This window comes from Chiloscyllium plagiosum, unplaced genomic scaffold (assembly GCF_037043375.1).
Source record: "Chiloscyllium plagiosum isolate Xiang-an unplaced genomic scaffold, Cpla_swu_hap1 HiC_scaffold_45, whole genome shotgun sequence".
NCBI lineage: Eukaryota > Metazoa > Chordata > Chondrichthyes > Orectolobiformes > Hemiscylliidae > Chiloscyllium > Chiloscyllium plagiosum.
Window position 1 is genome coordinate 22,797,026 of NW_028270183.1, and position 20,632 is coordinate 22,817,657.

A 20,632-nucleotide genomic window follows, 5' to 3' on the forward strand; every position below is an offset into this window, starting at 1 on the left:
CTCTTTCATTAGAACATCCCATTTAACTCAGTGCTGGCTGTCCATTGTCATCTTGTGTTGTCTATGTTTTAACCTGGACCTTATAATTGAAATGTTAGGAGATGAAGGCCTTGATGGTGATGTATTAGTGGGGATTTCTTTGCATGGAATCGGACAAGTAATGGTGAGGCTTTTCTTTCAGATTGAGGTATTCTCACCTCGAGTCACAGAGTTTTACAACACGGAATCAGATCCTTCAGCCTAACTCGTCCATGTCAACCGGATACCCTAAACTTATCGAGTCCCATTTGCCAACATTTGGCTCATATCCCTCTAAACCCTTCCTACTCATGTACTTATCCAGATGTCCTTTAACTGTTGTAAATGTACCTGCCTCCACTACCTCCTCTGGCAGCTTGTTCCATTCACACACTACCCTCTGCATGAAAAGGTTGCCCGTCAGGCCCCTTTCACATCTTTCCCCTTTCACCTTCAACCTATGCCCTCTAGTTTTGGATTCCTCTACCCCGGGAAAAAGACCTTGGCTATTCATCCTATCTATGCCCCTCATAATTTTATAAACCTTTATAAGGTCACCCCTCTGGCTCTGAAACTCCAGGGGAAAAAGCCTCAGTCTATTCAGCCTCTGATGTAACTTAAATCTTCCAATCTCAGCAGCATCTTTGTAGATCTTTTCTGAGCCCACTGATGTTTAACAATATCTTTCCTACAGCACGGAGACCAGAATTGAATGCAGTACAATGACTCAGTGGTTAGCACTGCTGCCTCACAGCACCAGGGACCCGGGTTTGATTCCAGCCTCGGGCAACTGTCTGTGTGGAGTTTGCACATTGTCCCCGTGTCTGCGTGGGTTTCCTCCGGGTCCTCCAGTTTCCTCCCACAATTGCAAAGATGTGCAGGTCAGGTGAATTGGCCATGCTAAATTGCCCATAGTGCTAGGTGCATTAGTTAGGGGTAAATATAGGGTCTGGGTGGTTTACTCTTCAGAGGGTCAGTGTGGACTTGTTGGGCCGAAGGGCCTGTTTCCATTCTGTAAGGAATCTAATCTGTTCTCAAAGTGGCCTTACCAGTGTCCTGTACAGCTGCAAAGTAACATCCTAACTCCTATACTCAGAGCATTGACTAATGAAGGCAAGCGTGCCAAACTCCTCCTTCATTACCCTGTCTACTTGTGACTCCACTTTCAAGGACTATGAACTGCAACCCTAGGTGTCTTTGTTCACAAAATTCCCCAGAGCCTTACCATTAACTGTATAAGTCCAGTCCTAATTTGCCTTCCCAAAAGGCAAATTAGCATTCATTAGCAGAGGGATTGAATTCAAGAGTCGTGAAGTGATGTTGCAACTGTGCAGGACTTTGGTTAGGCCACATTTGGAGTACTGTGTGCAGTTCTGGTCGCCTCACTTTAAGAAAGATTTGGAAGCTTTGGAGAGGGTGCAGAGAAGATTTACCAGGATGTTGCCTGGAATGGAAAGTAGGTCGTACGAGGATAGGTTGAGCGTGCTAGGCCTTTTCTCATTGGAACGGCGAAGGATGAGGGGTGACTTGATAGAGGTTTATAAGATGATCAGAGGAATAGATAGAGTAGACAGTCAGAAACTTTTTCCCTGGGTACAACAGAGTGTTACAAGGGGACATAAATTTAAGGTGAAGGGTGGAAGGTATAGGGGGGATGTCAGGGGTAGGTTCTTACCCAGAGAGTGGTGGGGGCATGGAATGCGTGCCTGTGGGAGTGGTAGAGTCAGAATCTTTGGTGACCTTTGAGCGGCAATTGGATAGGTACATGGATGGGTGCTTAAGCTAGGACAAATGTTCGGCACAACATCGTGGGCCGAAGGGCCTGTTCTGTGCTGTATTGTTCTATGTTCTAAAATGCAATACCTCGCATTTATTTAAATTAAACTTCATCTGCCACTCCTCGGCGTACTGGTCCATTGATCCAGGTCCAGTTGTACTCTGAGATGACCTTCACTGTTCACATCCAGTCCCTGTACACCTCCATCCCCCATCACGAAGGACTCAAAGCCCTCCGCTTCTTTCTTTCCCGCCGTACCGACCAGTACCCTTCCACTGACACCCTCCTTTGACTGACTGAACTGGTCCTCACCCTGAACAACTTCTCTTTCCAATCCTCCCACTTTCTCCAAACGAAAGGAGTAGCCATGGGCACCCGCATGGGCCCCAGCTATGCCTGCCTCTTCGTAGGATATGTGGAACAATCCATCTTCCGCAACTACACTGGCCCCACCCCCCACCTTTTCCTCCGCTACATCGATGACTGTATCGGAGCCGCCTCGTGCTCCCACGAGGACGTTGAACAGTTCATCCACTTCACCAACACTTTCCACCTCGACCTCAAATTCACCTGGACAGTCTCAGATTTCTCCCTCCCCTTCCTCGACCTTTCTATTTCTATCTCAGGCGACCGAATCAACACGGACATCTACTACAAACCGACCGACTCCCACAGCTACCTGGACTACACCTCCTCCCATCCTGCCCCCTGTAAAAACGCCATCCCATTCTCCCAATTCCTTCGACTCCGCCTTATCTGCTCCCAGGAGGACCAGTTCCAAAAACGCACAACCCAGATGGCCTCCTTCTTCAAGGACCGCAATTTCCCCCCCGACGTGGTCGACAATGCCCTCCACCGCATCTCTTCCACTTCCCGCTCCTCCGCCCTTGAACCCCGCCCCTCCAACCGCCACCAGGACAGAACCCCACTGGTCCTCACCTACCACCCCACCAATCTCCATGTACAGCGCATCATCCGCCGTCATTTCCGCTACCTCCAAACGGACCCCACCATCAAGGATATATTTCCCTCCCCTCCCCTATCAGCATTCCGTAAAGACCACTCCCTCCGTGACTCCCTCGTCAGATCCACACCCCCCACCAACCCAACCTCCACTCCCGGCACCTTCCCCTGCAACCGCAGGAAGTGCAAGACTTGCGCCCACACCTCCCCCCTCACCTCCCTCCAAGGCCCCAAAGGAAACTTCCATATCCGCCACAGATTCACCTGCACCTCCACACATATCATCTATTGCATCCTCTGCACCCGATGTGGCCTCCTCTATATTGGGGAGACAGGCCGGCTACTTGCGGAGCGTTTCAGAGAACACCTCTGGGACACCCGGACCAACCAACCCAACCACCCTGTAGCTCAACATTTCAATTCCCCCTCCCACTCCACCAAGGATATGCAGGTCTTTGGACTCCTCCATCGTCAGACCACAACAAAACGACGGTTGGAGGAAGAACGCCTCATCTTCCGGCTAGGAACCCTCCAACCACAAGGGATGAACTCGGATTTCACCAGTTTCCTCATTTCCCCTCCCCCCACCCTGTCTCAGTCAAATCCATCAAATTCAGCACCGCCTTCCTAACCTGAGATCTTCTTCCCGACCTCTCCGCCCCCACCCCAGTCTGACCTATCACCCTCACCTTGACCTCTTTCCACCTATCACATTTCCGACGCCCCTCCCCCAAGTCCCTCCTCACTACCTTTTATCTTAGTCTGCTGGACAAACTTTCCCCATTCCTGAAGAAGGGCTTATACCCGAAACGTCGATTCTCCTGTTCCTGGATGCTGTCTGACCTGCTGCGCTTTTCCAGCAACACATTTCCAGCTCCTTCACTGTCCACTACACCACCAATTTTAGTGTCATCTACAAACGTACTAACCATATCATTTGACAAATGATGGAAAGCAGCAGAACCAGTGTAGAAACAAAAAACAGCAAATAAACATCATGTACCAGGAAGCAAGATATAGTTTGGATTAGAGACATAAAGGAATAAAACACAAAAAGTAAATTTTTAAAAAAAAAATTTAAATCTGCAGCCTGAGTTTCCTTCTGAAGGACTCTACATTGGTAACATTGATTTTTCAGGGACAGGGTGGTTGTTAAGCAATCATAGTTACTTACTGTACAGTTTTAAAATTCACTGACTGATAAACGCACTATCCTTAATTTTTTTCAATGATCTTCAGAGACAGAACTGATGGATAAGGATGGATTACTCTGAGGCAGTGTTCCCCATGTCAGTGATTTTAATGCTGAATTGTATCAACAAGGACTGCATCAATGCTGCACTCTGTGATGGACCAGGGTATTTGACAGCAATATGTGAATTTCTGTGTTTAACGGAGCATGCATGAATGCCAGACATTGCTGCTAGATTTACCCTGTCAGCTGATAGCCTGAATATTATTCCTGCCATTGCATCCAAGAACCAAGCCAACAATAAGTTCTATTCACCCCCTCGTACGCATTACATATATTTAAAGGCATGCACATGTAAATGAACATGTATATGTAAACACACTACATGTACCCACACATGAATACTATTCAACCAAGATTCAGACTGGAGCACAGTAACGTGTTTTGTAATATTAGTTGAAGGATAATTATTGGCCAGGACACATGGAATAACTCAACTGCTTCTCGTCAAAATAGTGTTGGTGGAACTTCAAGGTTCAAAGTTTCATCTAAAAGATGGCACCTCTGAGAGTGCAGCATGCCACAGAGCACTGGAATGGCAGCCTTGATTTTTGTGGCCATGTCTTGGACTGGGACTTGAACTCACATTATTCTGACTCCAAGGGGGGGGGGGGGGGGGGCATGCAACTCACTGAGCCACAGGTGATACATCTCTTCAAATTATGCAACACCCAACTGCACACTGCATGTTTGCACCCAACCACTCGCTCACAGCCTAGCAGACTCGCACAACAGCAGATTTTGTTTTCATAATATCACAGAATGGTTACAACACAGTAACCTCTCATAACTTTACTGGCTCAATGCAAGAACAACTTACCTAGTTGCACTCCCCTGCATTTTTCCCTTACTTATTTCTCTTCAGATAATTATCCAATTCTCTTTTGAAAACCTCGATTGAAGCTGCCTGCACCATTCTCTGAGGCAGTGCATTCTAGACCCTAACCACTTGCTGTTTTTAAAAAAAAGGATTTGCCCTCCACTTTCTTTCTAAGTTGCATTGACCACAATGGGAAGCAGTAAAGTAGTTGCTTCAATAATGGAAACCCCTCTCTGAGGAAGGAAGACGCGTATCAGACAGCAGGATGTTATTGACTATGTAATTGAAGTGCTTGACTTTATAAATATTGAGACAACCAAGGTTTGGTGTGACTAGAGTTTGGTCCTTAATAGAAGCAGCATAAATTAAGATCTTGCAACAAGTCATGTGAATTTGTTAAGTCAAGTACAGTCACATATATAAGACTTTAGCCATTTGAACAGCTCCCAACCACTGTTGACTGATGGATAAAGAGGTGTAATAGATTGATAAGAGGAACATGTTTTCTTTCATGAACTTGATACATCAGTCTTGATATGTTAAAAAAGCAAGACAAACGTGAGGACTGCAGATGCTGGAAACCAGAGTTTAGATCAGAGTGGTGCTGGAAAAGCACAGCAGATCAGGCAGCATCCGAGGAGCTGGAAAATCGACGTTTTGGGCAAAAGCCCTTCATTCCTGATGAAGGCCTTTTGCCCGAAACATTGATTTTCCTGCTCCTCGGATGCTGCCTGACCTGCTGTGCTTTTCCAGCACCACTCTGATCTAAACTATGTTAAAAAGCAGTTGTGTTTTCAGCTGATTTAGTACTTGTCTTTCCTACCCAGGTAGTCAAGCTGAAACAGATTGAGCACACACTGAATGAGAAAAAGATTCTTCAGGCTGTCAGGTTCCCTTTTCTGGTGCGGCTAGTATTCTCGTTCAAGGTGAGTGTTCAGTGCCACTCGAGCTCACATTCCTAGTTCTCATTTGTGTTGGGAAACTTGAAACATGTGGCGTGGGAGATAATTTCCTGTGATAAACAGAGCAGCAACATGTCTATTTCCTCCTGTAGCTCCTGGTCATTATTAGAAATAAAAATACAATGTCATTTTCCATGTTGTTCAATAAGATTACGGTGAGTGCAAGGGTAACCGCTGAGGCTGATGTTCTGCTGCAAAAAGGACAAAGTCAGAAGTCACACAACAGAAGTTCAACAGGTTTATTTGAAATCACACAAGCTTTCTGAGCACCTTCTTCAGGTACAGTGGAATAGGACAGAACACTGCAAGGATTGTTGGTACAGCGTGTTCTCTGTTTCTGATGTGTTTTTGAAGTAGGCTATATGTTTTCTTTAATTTGGATCTGCCAGGTGCAGTGATGCTGATCAAGTTTCTTCCAGAACTCAAAATTGATATCAGAACCCTTAAGCTAAGGTTTTTAGTGTTCTGACATCCCCTCCTCTGAATGCTATGAGAGTGCACCCTAGATACAAACTCTCCATAGAAGTGTCACTTTGACAAGCAAGTCCCAAGCATTCTATTCATATTACCAGTTCCACTTGGATGTATTTGTCTTAGTACCGTGTGGTGCGTGTCACACCAGCTCTGGTGAGGACGACTCACTGAGCGGTTAGCTCAGTTGACTGAATGGCTGGTTTGTGATGCAGAGTAAAGCCAATGGTGTGGTTTAAATTTTCATACTGATTGAGGTTACCTTTTCTGAGCCTCACTCCTAGCCTGAGACGTGGTGACCCTCCTGTTAAACCAGTTGTATGTCTGTGGCGACTTTGCCTTCACCTTACTGTCAATCAACTCTGGTGTTCTGCCTGACCCTTAAAGGAACCCGCATTTCTACTACTACTTTTAAGAAGAAGAAAATAAATGTTTCCACCTTAAAAAAAAGACACTCTTTCAAATTTCCCACCATTACGTATACTGTTTCCCGCTATATCCTTCTTCTAGAATATTCAACAGTTTTTCTTCAGAGGCATTCTTCTAAGCGAAACAATTTAATAATTGATGACTAGTATCCACACCCCTAAGCTTAGAGATTCCTTTCCTCTCCTTTAAGCTAATTTTATCTGTGCTAAGTCTTTTCTCATATCTTTGTAGAATGTACATTATCCCACAAAAGACATATAATATTGTTTTTGTATTATTGTTGTTTGCAACTTTTACATATAGCATTTCTTCCAGGATCTTCAACAACAGAACAGCATGTCAACAGCATAAATGAAAGCCAGAGTTTCAGTAGCTAATGTGCTCTTCACCACTCTTTTTATTTCTTTGCTAAGTGATAACCTTTCTGTTTTCTCCCTGAGGATTATCACCAAACCTACTGTTCATTATTAAAAATGATTAATAAATATATTAAAGTCATATTCTCAGGATGGCCCAAAGCTGAGAAATTCAGCATGCAATTTCATTTAAAATTTTATTTGTTCTCAAAATATTCTCTACCTTTGGATTTTTCACAGCCAGACTAAGTTCCAGCACATCAAAACGTGTAATTGATTTGGTCTGTGTGCCCAACCAATTAAGTTGTCTGTTGAGATTCCTCACTTGTCCAATCTTATCCTTGATAGCAGCCTCATCTTTCTGTCCAGATCTGATAAGATAGAATACAATAGGATTGACATTGATGTGGAATTAAATTTGATCCGTCTTGCTTGATTCACATTTCAAAGCGCTAGGAATTTATCTGAAAATTTTGAATTCCTTTCTAATTTGAGTGATAACATTTTCTTCAAAGTAATTGGTGCCTACCCCAGAAAAAGCCATTGTCATGGGTCATAAAGGTGCCTGAACATTTTCCATTAGTATGCCCAAGAGAACATCTCCAAGTCCATCTTCAATTTTTGCTGAAATATACCAGAAACAATCTTTTAACCCACAAACACTCTGCCATTTCCAGAGTTTTCAGAGAGTAGTGTGGGAGGTAAAAGAGATGGGGGAAGTCATCGTGCAGGCTTTCTCTGCAGCGTCAGCTTGGGTAGAAGTCAGAAACAGGAACGGAGCAGTCACTTTGTTTGGAGTTTTCCACAGGCCCCCAGATGCAACAGAGAGACAGAAGAGCAGATTGGGAGGTAGATTTTGGAAAGGTGCAGAAGTAACAGGGTTGTTTCATGGGTGACTTTAGAACATAGAACAGTACAGCACAGAACAGGCCCTTCAGCCCACGATGTTGTGCCGACCACTGATCCTCATGTATGCACCCTCAAATTTCTGTGACCATATGCATGTCGAGGAGTCTCTTAAATGCCCCCAATGACCCTGCCTCCACAACTGCTGCTGGCAACGCATTCCATGCTCTCACAACTCTCTGTGTAAAGAACCCGCCTCTGACATCCCCTCTATACTTTCCTCCAACCAGCTTAAAACTATGACCTCTCGTGTTAGTCATTTCTGCCCTGGGATATAGTCTCTGGCTATCAATTCTATCTATGCCTCTCATTACCTTGTATACCTCAATTAGGTCCCCTCTTCTCCTTCTTTTCTCCAATGAAAAAAGTCTGAGCTCAGTCAACCTCTCCTTATAAGATAGGCCCTCCAGTCCAGGCAGCATCCTGGTAAACCTCCTCTGAACCCGCTCCAAAGCATCCACATCTTTCTTATAGTAGGGCGACCAGAACTGGACGCAGTATTCCAAGTGTGGTCTAACCAAAGTTTTATAGAGCTGCAACAAGATCTCATGACTTGTTAATGAAAGCCAAAACACCATATGCTTTCTTAACAACCCTGTCCACTTGGGTGACCATTTTAAGGGATCTTTGTACCTGCACCCCAAGATCCCTCTGTTCCTCCATACTACCAAGAATCCTATCCTTAGTCCTGTACTCAGCTTTCAAATTCGACCTTCCAAAATGCATCACCTCGCATTTATCCAAGTTGAACTCCATCTGCCACCTCTCAGCCCATCTCTGCATCCTGTCAATGTCCCGCTGCAGCCTACAACAGCCCTGTATACTGTCAACGACACCTCCAATTTTGTGTCATCTGCAAACTTGCTGACCCATCCTTCAATCCCCTCATCCAAGTCATTAATAAAAATTATAAACAACAGAGGCCCAAGGACAGAGCCCTGTGGGAACACCACTCACCACAGACTTCCAGGCAGAATATTTTCCTTCTACTACCACTCGCTGTCTTCTGTTGGCCAGCCAATTCCGTATCCAGACAGCTATGTTCCCCTGAATCCCATTCCTCCTGACCTTCTGAATGAGCCTACCATGGGGAACCTTATCAAATGCCTTGCTAAAGTCCATATACACTACATCCACAGCTCGACCCTCATCAACGTTTCTAGTCACATCCTCAAAGAACTCGATAAGGTTTGTGAGGCATGACCTGCCCCTCACAAAGCCGTGTTGACTGCATTTCATTAAGCCATGCTCTTCCAGATGGTCCTAAGTCCTATCCCTCAGAATCCTTTCTAACACCTTGCAGACGACAGACGTGAGACTTACTGGTCTGTAATTGCCGGGGATTTCCCTATTTCCTTTCTTGAAGAGAGGAATTACATTTGCCTCTCTCCAGTCCTCAGGTATGACTCCAGTGGAGAGCGAAGATGAAAAGATCTTCGCAAGTGGCGAAGCAATTGCATTTCTCGTTTCCCAAAGCAGCCGAGGACAAATCTGGTCTGGGCCTGGCGACTTGTCAATCTTAATGTTTGACAAAATTTTCAGCACATCAGCTTCCTCTATCTCTATCCATTTCAGCATGCACACCTGCTCTTCAAAGGTTTCATTCACTACAAAGTTCGTTTCTTTCATAAAGACAGAAGCAAAAAACTCATTTAGGGCTTCCCCTACCTCCTCAGACTCCACACACAAATCCCTATGCTATCCCTGATTGGCCCTACTCTCTCTTTGACCATTCTCTTATTCCTCACATAAGTGTAAAATGCCTTTGTGTTCTCCCTAATCCGTTCTGCCAAGCCTTTCTCGTGCCCCCTCCTGGCTCTCCTCAGACCATTTTTAAGCTCCTTCCTTGCCTGCCTGTAATCCTCTAGAGCTGAGCTTGACCCTAGCCTCCTCCACCTTACGTAAGCTGCCTTTTTCCTTTTGACGAGAAGCTCCACCGCTCTCGTCATCCAAGGTTCCTTTATCTTACCACTTCTTGCCTGTCTCAGAGGGACATATTTATTCATCACTTGCAACAACTGTTCCTTAAACAGTCTCCACATGTCTATAGTGCCTTTACCATGGAACAATTGCTCCCAATCCATGCTTCCTAACTCATGTCTAATCACATCATAGTTTCCGCTTCCCCAATTAAATATCCTCCCATTTTGCCTAATCCTCTCCTTCTCCATAGTTATGTAGAATGTGAGGCAGTTGTGGTCACTATCACCAAAAATGCTCTCCCACCACAAGATCTGATACCTGCCCTGGCTCATTGCCGAGCACCAAGTCTAGAATGGCCTCTCCACCCCTCGGCTTGTCAACGTACTGAGTTAGGAAACCCTCCTGAACACTCCTTACAAAAACAGCTCCATTCAAATCTTCTGCTCAAAGGAGGTTCCAATCAATATTGGGAAAGTTAAAGTCACCCATTACAACAATCCTACTACGTCCACACTTTTCCAAAATCTGCCGAGCTATGCTTTCTTCCATCTCCCTCCTGCTATTGGGGGGCCTGTAGTAAACCCCTAAAGAGGTGACTGCTCCCTTACTGTTCCTAATTTCCACCCATACTGACTCGGTAGGCAGATCTTCCTCGACAATGGAAGCTTCTGTAGCTGTGATACCGTCTCTGATTAGTAGTTCTACACCCCCTCCTCTTTTTTCCCCCCTCCCTATTCTTTTTAAATGCTCTAAACCCTGGAACATTCAACAACCATTCCTGCCCCTGAGAAACCCATGTCTCTGTTATGGCCACAACATCATAGCACCAGGTACTGATCCATGCTCTAAATTCGTCACTTTTATTCCTGATATTCCTTGCGTTAAAGCAAACACACTTTAACTGATACCTTGGTTCCTTGCCAGGAAAATCCTTCCCACTAGCTGGTCTACCTCTTGCTACTGCCTCATCTGCATCAACTCTCATCTCCGGTATACAGCTCAGGTTCCCACCCCCCTGACATACTAGTTTAAACCCTCTCGAACTGCTCGAGCAAACCTTCCACCCACAACATTGGTCCCCTTCCAGTTCAGATGCAACCCGTCCTTCTTGTACAGGTCCCACCTTCCCCAGAAGGCATCCCAATTATCTACATATCTAAAGCCCTCCCTCCTACACCAGCTGCGCAGCCACGTATTAAGCTGCGCCTGCTCCCCGTTCCTCGCCTCGCTATCTCGTGGCACCAGTAGTAAACTAGAGAACACTACTCTGTTCGTCCTGCTTTGCAGCTTCCATCCTAACTCCTTGAAATCACTTTTTATATCTTCGATCCTTTTCCTGGCTATATCATTAGTGCCAATATGTAACAAGATTTCTGGCTGTTCGCCCTCCCCTTTTAGAACCTTATACACCCGATCGGAGACGTCCCGGACCCTGGCACCAGGGAGGCAACATATCTTCCGGGAATCCCGATCCTGACCACAAAATCTCCTGTCGATTCCCCTAACTATCGAGTCCCATACCACCAGTACTTTTCTATTCTGCCCCCTTCCCTTCTTTGCCACAGTGTCAGGCTCAGTGTCAGAGAACTGACTGCTATGGCTTTCCTCTGGTAGGTCATTCCCCCCAGCAGTATCCAAAACGGTATACTTATTGCTGAGGGGAATGTCCACAGGGGATCTCTGCACTGTCTGACTGTCCCCTTTCCTCCCCCTAACTGTAACCCATTTATCCTTGTCCTGAGCCTTAGGAGTGACCAACTCCCGGTAACTCCTCTCAATTACCCCCTCAGCCTCCCGAATGATCCGTAGTTCATCCTAATATTAACTTTCCTAATATTGATTGGTACCTCCATAGTTCAAATTGTTTGGATGGAGCAGTTTTTATCAGGTGTGTCCAGGCAGGATTTCTGACTTAATATGTCGGTGGGCCGACTAGAGGGGAGGCCATATCGGATCTGGTGCTTGGCAACGAACAGGCCAGGTGTGAGATCTCTCGGTGGGAGAGCATTTCGGTGATAGTAATCACAACTCCCTGGACCTTTACTATAGTCATGGGGATAGATAGTAGCAGATGGCATGGGAAAGTGTTTGTTGTGGGAGGGGGAATTACAATGCTATTTGGCAGGAACTGGGATGCCTGAATTGGGAACAGATGTTCCAGGGAAATGCAGTTTGTGGAGGTTGTTTAGGAAGCACTTGCTGATAGTGCTGGACAGGTTTGTCCCACTGAGGCAAGGAAGGGATAGTAGGTTGAAGGAACCTTGGGTGACAAGGGATGTGGAACATCTAGTCAAGAGGAAGAAAGTTTAGTTCAGGTTGAGGAGGCAAGGATCACACAGGGATCTAGAGGGTTACAAGGTAGCCAGGAAGGAACTGAAGAATGGACTTAGGAGAGCTAGAAGGGAGCATGAAAAAAGCTTTGGCGGGTAGAATTAAGGAAAATCCAAAGGCATTCTACACTTATGTGAAGAACAGCAGGATGACCAGAGTGAAGGTAGGGCTGATCAGGGATAGTGGAGGGAACGTGTACCTAGAATCAGAGGAGTTAGGAGAGGTCCTTAATTGAATACTTTGCTTCAGTATTCACTACTGACATGGACCTTGACATTTGTGAAGACAGTGTGAAACAAACTGATATGCTCGAATAGGTGGATGTTAAGAAGGAGGACGTGATGAAAATTTTGAAAAACATAAAGATACGTAGGTTCCCTTGGTCAGACAGGAAATACCCAAGGTGAGGGAAGAGATTGCTGCGCCTTTGGCAATGATCTTTGCGTCCTCACTGTCTACTGGAGCAGTGCCAGATGATTGGAGGGTGGCAAATGTTAATCCCTTGTTCAAGAAAGGAAATAGGGATAATCTTGGGAATTGCAGTCCACTCAGTCTTACATTTGTTGTTGGACAATTATTGGAGAGGATTCTGAGAGACAGAATTTATGATTACTTGGAAAACCATTGTTTGATTAGAGATAGTCAGCATGGCTTTATGAGGGGCAGGTCATGCATCACAAGCCTTATTGAATTCTCTGAGCCTGTGACAAAACAAATTAATGAAAGTAGAGCAGTGGATGTGGTGTACATGGATTTTAGTAAGGTGTTTGATAAGGTTCCCCCTGGGACGCTCATTCAGAACGTAAGAAGGCACGGGATACAGGGAAATTTGGCTGTCTGGATACAGAATTGATTGCCCCATCAAAGACAAAGGATGGTGGTAGATGGAAGGTATTCAGCTTGGAACTCAGTGACCAGTGGTGTTCTGCAGGGATCTGTTCTGGTACCTCTGCCCTTCATGATTTTTATAAATGGCTTTGATGAGGAAGTGGAAGGGTGGGTTAGTAAGTTTGTCAATGACATGAAGGTTGGTGCAGTTGTGGATAGTGTGAAGGGCTGTTGTTGGTTGCAATGGGACATTGACAGGATGCAGAACTGGGCTGAGAAGTTGCAGATGGAGTTCAATCTGGAAAAGTGTGAAGTGATTCATTTTGGAAAGTAAAATTTGAATACAGAGTTCAAGACCGGATCCATGGCAGTGTGGAGGAGCAGAGGGATCTTGGGGTCCATGTCCATAGATCTTCAAAGTTGCCGCCCAAGTTGATAGGGTTGTTAGGCGAATGGGGTGTTGGCTTTCATTAGCAGGGGGAGTGAGTTTAAGTGCCGCAAGGTTATGCTGCAGTTCTACAGAGCCCTGGTTAGACCACACTTGGAATATTGCGTTCACTTCTGGTCACCTCATTATAGGAAGGATATGGAAGGTTTAGAGAGGGTACACAGGAGATTTACCAGGATACTGCCTGAAGTGGAGGGCTGTCTTATGAAGAAAGGTTGAGGGAGCTGGGGCTTTTCTCATTGGAGCAAAGAAGAATGAGAGGTGACTCAATAGAGGTCTACAAGATGATGAGAGGCATAGATAGAGCAAAAAGTCAAAGACTTTTCCCCAGGGCAGAAATGGCTATCACAAGGCTTAATTTTAAGGTGATTGAAGGAAGGAAAAGGGGAGATGTCAGAAGTAGGTTCTTTTCACAAAGGCGTGGATGTGTGGAATGCACTGCCAACGGTGATAGGTGAGTCAGTTGCATTAGGGACATTGAAGTGATTCTTGGATACACACATGAATGATAGTAAAATGTGAACATGTAGGTTAGTTTAATCTTAGATTAGGATAAAAGGTTGGCCCAACATTAAGGGCCAAAGGATCTGCACTGTGCTGCACTGTTCTATATTCTCTCTATTTCTGGTCCTTCCATTGGGACTGTAAGAATACTTTCTCTCCAGCAGGTTGAAGATATTTATAGAGTTACAGTTTCAAGAAAAGGTTGTTGAAATGGCTAAAAGGATATTCAAAGTTATTTTGCCAGACATAGCAAAATTACCATAATCTTTCTTTCCCTGAAATATATTCCTCAAAGGCCCTAGCTGCCAACCTATCCTTGGCCTTGCAGATCCCATCAGGTCGAATCTTTTCCATACAGATCCACCTGTGTGACAAAACAGGTGGATCTCCACCATCAGCTTTTGAATATATTATTAATTCTTTACTGTGCTATAACTTTTGCTTTACCCTCTTGCTTTACCATCCTATTTTCCCCAACTTAGTCCGCGATTGTGCATTTGTCCTTATCATTTATCATCATGGATATGCTAAACTCAATCACCATGCCTACAGAATGTAAAAGATAGATATTCTAATCTCTGTCCCACTTATCTTAAGATAAATGTCTAGCAATTTGTTAAATTCCCAGGCTAAAAGAACACTTGCAACTCGGTTAATGGTATCTTCCGATAGTCAATACAGACATCACATCGCAATGTCATCTGCTTTCCTGATCTTCCATCTGAAGAGATTTGAGATTAATCTTCTGCTACCACATTTAACAGACTGATGTTCAAATGTTAAGTTAGCGAGATTTACAAGAATTTCATGACAAATCTATAGTTTAACCCAAACACAATAGGCATCTTACTTTGTTTACTCTTTCAGGAGAGAGGTTTTCTATTCAGCCTGTTCAGAGATGTTATTGCACTCAGTTGAGATTTGAACACAGGCCTCCTGGCTCTGAAATAGAAAGCCCTATTCTCAAGGTATGATAGCCTGGGAATTTAACAAATTGCTAGACATTTATCTTAAGATAAGTGGGACGGATATCGGAATATCTATTACATTTCGTAGGCATGGTCATCGTGTTTAACATACCCATGATAGGATAGACAGGGAGGAACTGTACCCCTTGGTGAGTGATCAATGACCAGTCAGCATAGAGTTAAATTAAGAGGTGGGATGTTTAGAGTAGATGTGAGGAAAAGCATTTACACAGAGAGGTTGGTGGGAATCTGGAACTCCCTGCCTGTAAAGGTGGTAGAGGCAGAAACCTCAACATTTAAGAAGTATTTAGATGTGCGCTTGCGATGCCAAGGCATACAAGACTGTGAGCAAAGTGATGGGGTTAGAATTAGGTGGCTGTTTTTGACTGGCACAGACTGGATGGGCCAGAAGGCCTTTCTCTGTAATGTAGATCTGTATGACTTTGTTGGGGATGTAGGCATCACTGGCATCTGCATGTTGCCCCTGCCTATTCGTCCTTGAGACCATTTCAGACGGCACTTAAGAGTAAGTGACATTGCTGTGGGTCTGGAATCACGTGCAGGCCAAACCAGGTAAGGAGGGCAGATTTTCTCTCTCTACATTAGTGAATCAGATAGGTTTCTATAAAAGACTTCAATGATAGCTGGCATGGCCGCCATTGCCGAGACTGGCTTAAATTACAGATTTATTAATTGAGTTCAAAATCCCTTCGGCCACACTGACCCTCTGAGGAGTGACCCGTTCCCCACCCTATATTTACCCCTGACTAATGCACCTAACCTACACATCCCTTAACACTGTGGGCAATTTGGCATGGCCAGTTCACCTAGCCTGCACGTCATTGGACTGTGGGAGGAAGCCGGAGCACAGATAGAGGCCCACGCAGATGCGGGGAGAGTGTGCAGGCTCCGCACAGACAGTCGCCTGAGGTTCGAGTTGAGCTCGGGCCCCTGGCTCTGTGAGGCAGCAGTGCTAACCACCGAGCCACTATTGCCTTGATTCAAGCTCTCAAATAAGCATTAGCCTGGCTCTCTGGATGGTGATGCACCTCCAGTACAGCAACATTAGCGCGACGTCACTATCTCCGCTCTCGATAGGAGATGTTCAAACATGCTGCAACATACCTTGGGAACAGGTGGGATTTGAACCTGCACGTCCTGGTTCAGAATGGCCTATTTCTATGATGTAAATTTGATGTAACTCTGTGTCTGTTGACTACAGTATTCATGAAAAAATCTTCAGAAACCCAAAGAAATTGTCATATCATTTCACCTCAATTTTTGCATGACTTTAGAACATAAAGCAGTACAGCACAGCACAGCACAGGAACAGGTCCTTCGGCCCACCATGTCTGTGCCAACCATGATTCCATTCAACTAATCTATCTGCCTGCACATGGTCTGTATTCCTGTATTTCCTGCCTGATCATGCGTCTGTCTAAATGCCTCTTAAACATTACTAATGTATCTGCTTCTCTCGCCTCTCCTCGTAGCACATTCAAAGCACCTACCACCCTCTGCATTAAAAAAAAACTTGCCTCACACTTCTGTTACTGGCCTCACACGTCTGATTTTGATTAAAGCTTATTGAGGATAATGCAGGCATATAGAGTTGAAGTTAAAATCTGATCAGCCGTGATCTTGTTGAATGGTAGAGTAGGCCTAAATCTGTTTGATGGACAAAGAGCAGTGACCGAGTTACAATTTCAAACCACACTGTTTCCTGACTGTCTCCTGCACTGATTAATGGGAATAGTGCTGCTAATGTGTCAAGTCTACCACAAGGGGCAAGCAGTTAAACTGCTTCAATGATGTTGACAATAAAATACCAAATCATGGATTTGGTTTCTCTGAATAATTGCTCTGCTGTCGTCCTTGCATTTAATGTCTGGCTCGAAAGCCTGGAGGCATTCGATAAGTGTTACATGCCTCTGTTATAGGGGCATTACATTGGTAAAGTTTCATCCTCCTGCACTTCACATAGATACCTATTGCAATTAACTAGTTGCAAGTGGTGCTTTCTCAGCTCTCTTCACTGGTAATGAGCACCAAATGCCCAATAACAAGCGATCGGTCATTCTCCTCTACCTCTGAGCTGATTGAATTCTCATCCTCAGCACCTTATGTCTCGATCTCAGTCACCTCTTTCTGAAAATCTCACACCTTTTAGTTCTCCTTTAACCCCAACCCTGCTCTGAGCAACAGGGAGAAGGGAACACAATGGACAGGTGATTGTTAGGCCATGGTTAATTGTCTGGGAATGGAAGTAAACTACTTTAGATTCTGGAGATCTGAAATCCTAAGAGAAAGTGCTGGAAAATCTCAGCGGGTCTGTCAGCCCCTGTGGAGAGAGAAACAGTGTTAACATTTTGAGTTCGGTACGATGATTCTTCAGAATTGATCTAGGGACAGGATGTTGAGGGGTGTCCTTATAGAGGTTAATAAAATCGTAAGTATGGATAGGGTGAATGGCAGGAGTCCTTTCCCTGAGGTGGAGAATTTCAAGTCTATGGGGAACATTTTTATGGAGAGAGGAGCAAGATTTAAAAAGGGTGAGGGGAAATTCTTTTTATAGAGTGCTTCGTGTGGAGTACAGTGAGCTTCCAGAGGAAGTGGTGGATGCGGGTACAGTTTCAAAATTTGAAAAATGTATAAATGATTAAGAAATATTTGGAGGGATATGGACCAAGAACAGGCAGGTGGGACTAGTTTAGTTTGGGAACATTGTCTGCTTGGACTGGTTAGACCGAAGGGTCTGTTTCCTTGCTGCATGACTCTATAAACCAGTTTCCTTGTCCAGAAATCAAATCACCACTAGGCTAGAACCAAGCCATCTCTGTTATAGACATTTTCTAATAAGCCAGTTCGGAGATGTTATTGCAAACCATTGGAGCAGGTGGGACCTGAACCCAGGCCTCCTAACTCCGTTAGGATCACCATCACCACAAGACCCTAAGAGCCCAGCACCCTAATACAAAGTCCAATGAGCATCAGCTCTGGCTATGTTGTGGTTGGCCCTTAAAGGAGTCTGCATTTCTAACACTGACAACATTATCCTATCAGATAATGCATTACAAAAGATGACGTACATGTAAGTTGGATTATTGTGAAGGAAACTTGTGCATCATTGACCTTACTCTCTCGTCCCAACAAATCTTGGACAAGTCTAGGTGGCTGGAGATGAATGTAGATGCTGAGGGTGGCGAGGACATCGTTCCCTTTCTTGTCAAATTTTACATATTCCACAACACCACTACTGATCATCTTCAAGACCAATGGACTTCAGCTTAGGCTCAGACACCTAGTCCACTAGAATCTGTCTTTGGACACCAGGATCAACAATTCATTAAATCAACGAGGGTAGAAGAGCTGTTGTACCCTACCTATTGAAGTTCTTTACTGGGGTGTGGCTGCTGTTGTATGTTAATAACTACACGGAGTTGCAAATGAGAACTCAGCGAAGGTGGGGATCAATTTAGGATGGGCCACACCAAAGAGTGCAGTGAGCTCATCTGTGAAAGGTGCTACCTATTCCTCTCTAATTAATATTCAAACAAAACCAAAGTCATAAATGCTGCCATAGACTTGATGGTGATTTCTTAATTATTGAGAAAAGCCTGGAAAGGAAGCTGCTTCATTCTACATGGAAGATGTTTCCTGTTGGCTTCGACAAGAGGTGCTGCTGTAAGCTTCAACTGCAAAGAGAGCGATGTGGAGAGTTCTAACTTGTAATTTTATCAATATGCTAAAACAATGACGTTACTGCTACTATGGAATTCCTCCTCCACTATTTACAATTTTGAAATCCTGTTCTGGTATAATGTGATGTCAAGAAATGAGCTCTTGTTTAAATGGACAAGTTGTATGGTCATAGTATAGGTTTTTCCCTGAAGTGAATGACAGAACTGACACTTAGTCTTTTGTGTCTGTGCACATCTCTCTCTCTCTTTGTCTCTTTCTCTCACTTACATGTTTCATGCCTGTCTTTCCTTCTTTCTTAATCCACTGCAGAATCAGTCCACTGCATTTCCCCAGACCCTCACTTCAGTATCTACTCCAGCTTAGACCATTTTCTTAAATGCCCTGAAACCCTTTAGGCATTCCTAAGAATCTATTCTTGATCTGTTGTTGGTTTGCAATTACTTGGAGCATCTTTGCCCTGTGGGATCATGCTGTGGACCCTTAGTTCTGGATACGTTGGCACAGCCTTATCATAAGTAGTTTTGTAATCTGTGAAGCATCCAAGACAGAAGAGTTCAGATAGCGATCTTAGAATCGAGAGGGATATGCCAGGGAAATGGTAAAAAAAAACAAAGTGATCTCAACTGTCCAAGGGAAAGAAACTGGAAAGTGTCAGCTGCATAATGATCTTTCAAAATCTGCAATACAACTAATGTTTCTCTAGGATCGAGTCTCTGTAATGGATACGTTGCAGAATAGCTTGAAACTTTGCTTTGATGCACGTGTTAAGATCTTTGTTATGGTCTATCAAGACAGGTTACGTTCTGGGATCTGACATCTAGAATTACTACCAGCTGCTATCATAACAGGGTGGTATCATCGAGAACATGAAAGAATTGTGGGTGATTTGATCAAAGCTGTTGTTATCCCAACTAATGGTAAAACTGAAACATTTTGATCCCAAAGTGATTTATGGCTTAATAGACCATAATTTTATTTATTTTCTTTTTTAGTTTATCACGGAGGTCAATCACTGAACATCTTCACAAAATGCAACCAATGTACTTATAACATAAAGTACATTGCACACAAAAAATGTATTACATTGTGTTATATAAGAACGATTGAAACAAATAGTCATTTGGTAGTACAGAATGAGTATTTACATATTTTAATTTTTTCATTTTGTGCTCCTAAGGATAATTCACAAGAATTAACAAAGCAAAGGGAAAGCAAATTTATGCCTTATGAGAGGCATTTGCAAGTGGATTCTGATTGGTCCATGTGTTGTCATGGAGAATGTCCCAGTTAATGGTGACAGACAGTTATTTGCCAGACTTCGTTGACATCCTAAACAAGATAGGTTGACCCTAATTGGTCAAAGCTTTACTCTCAGAAGAAAACCGGAGAGTGACTGTTACCTTTTCTCTTATGTTGAAACAGACGTAGTGTATGTACATGTTCGTTGCATACAGAAAGAACAGGGCCCTATGTTTGCAGCTTCCAGTGCTCACACATGCACCATAGGGAGAGCACAACGAGCAATCCTGAACTGGTTGTCAGCATAATTCTCTTTGCACTCAGGATTATGTAGCAAATGCCGTCTAATTGCAGAATTGCACCTAATGTTAGACACTGTGTTGAGAGTTTTCCAAGCATGGACTGGATAGATGTAGTACATTGCTTTTTGTGAACAGCCAAAGTGGTGTATTATTTGATAACATCTGCTAGTCTTTGGAACATATGGTCTAATATCACACCAATACTGAAATTTATATCCCACCTTATTCATTTGTGTGATAGGCAGAACCTGTTTGCTTGATGGGAAGCATTTTGTTAGTGGCAACCTTTTGCTCAAACTTCTCAGATATCTTGCACTTCCAGGGCAATCTAAGGTTTACTGGGCACTTACCAGGACCAAATGTGCTAGCCATTGGCCTGGTCATATTTTGTGTGAAAAGTTATCTGATCAGGCTAGTTATTATCCTGCAGGGT

At 44.1% G+C, this 20,632-nt stretch overlaps 1 protein-coding gene across 4 annotated transcripts in view; it reads left to right on the top strand.

Annotated features, from left to right (window-relative positions):
- Window positions 1-20,632, top strand: part of LOC122552173 (cAMP-dependent protein kinase catalytic subunit alpha-like) — a 165,274-nt gene that overhangs the window by 120,379 nt on the left and 24,263 nt on the right. For 3 of the 4 annotated variants that reach the window (XM_043694712.2, XM_043694715.2, XM_043694716.2), the window contains exon 4: window positions 5,658-5,756. The exons of the other annotated variant lie outside the window; for it this stretch is intronic. In XM_043694712.2, coding sequence (XP_043550647.1) covers window positions 5,658-5,756 — 99 coding nt within the window. The remainder of the gene's footprint in view (window positions 1-5,657; window positions 5,757-20,632) is intronic. 4 annotated transcript variants of the gene reach the window in all.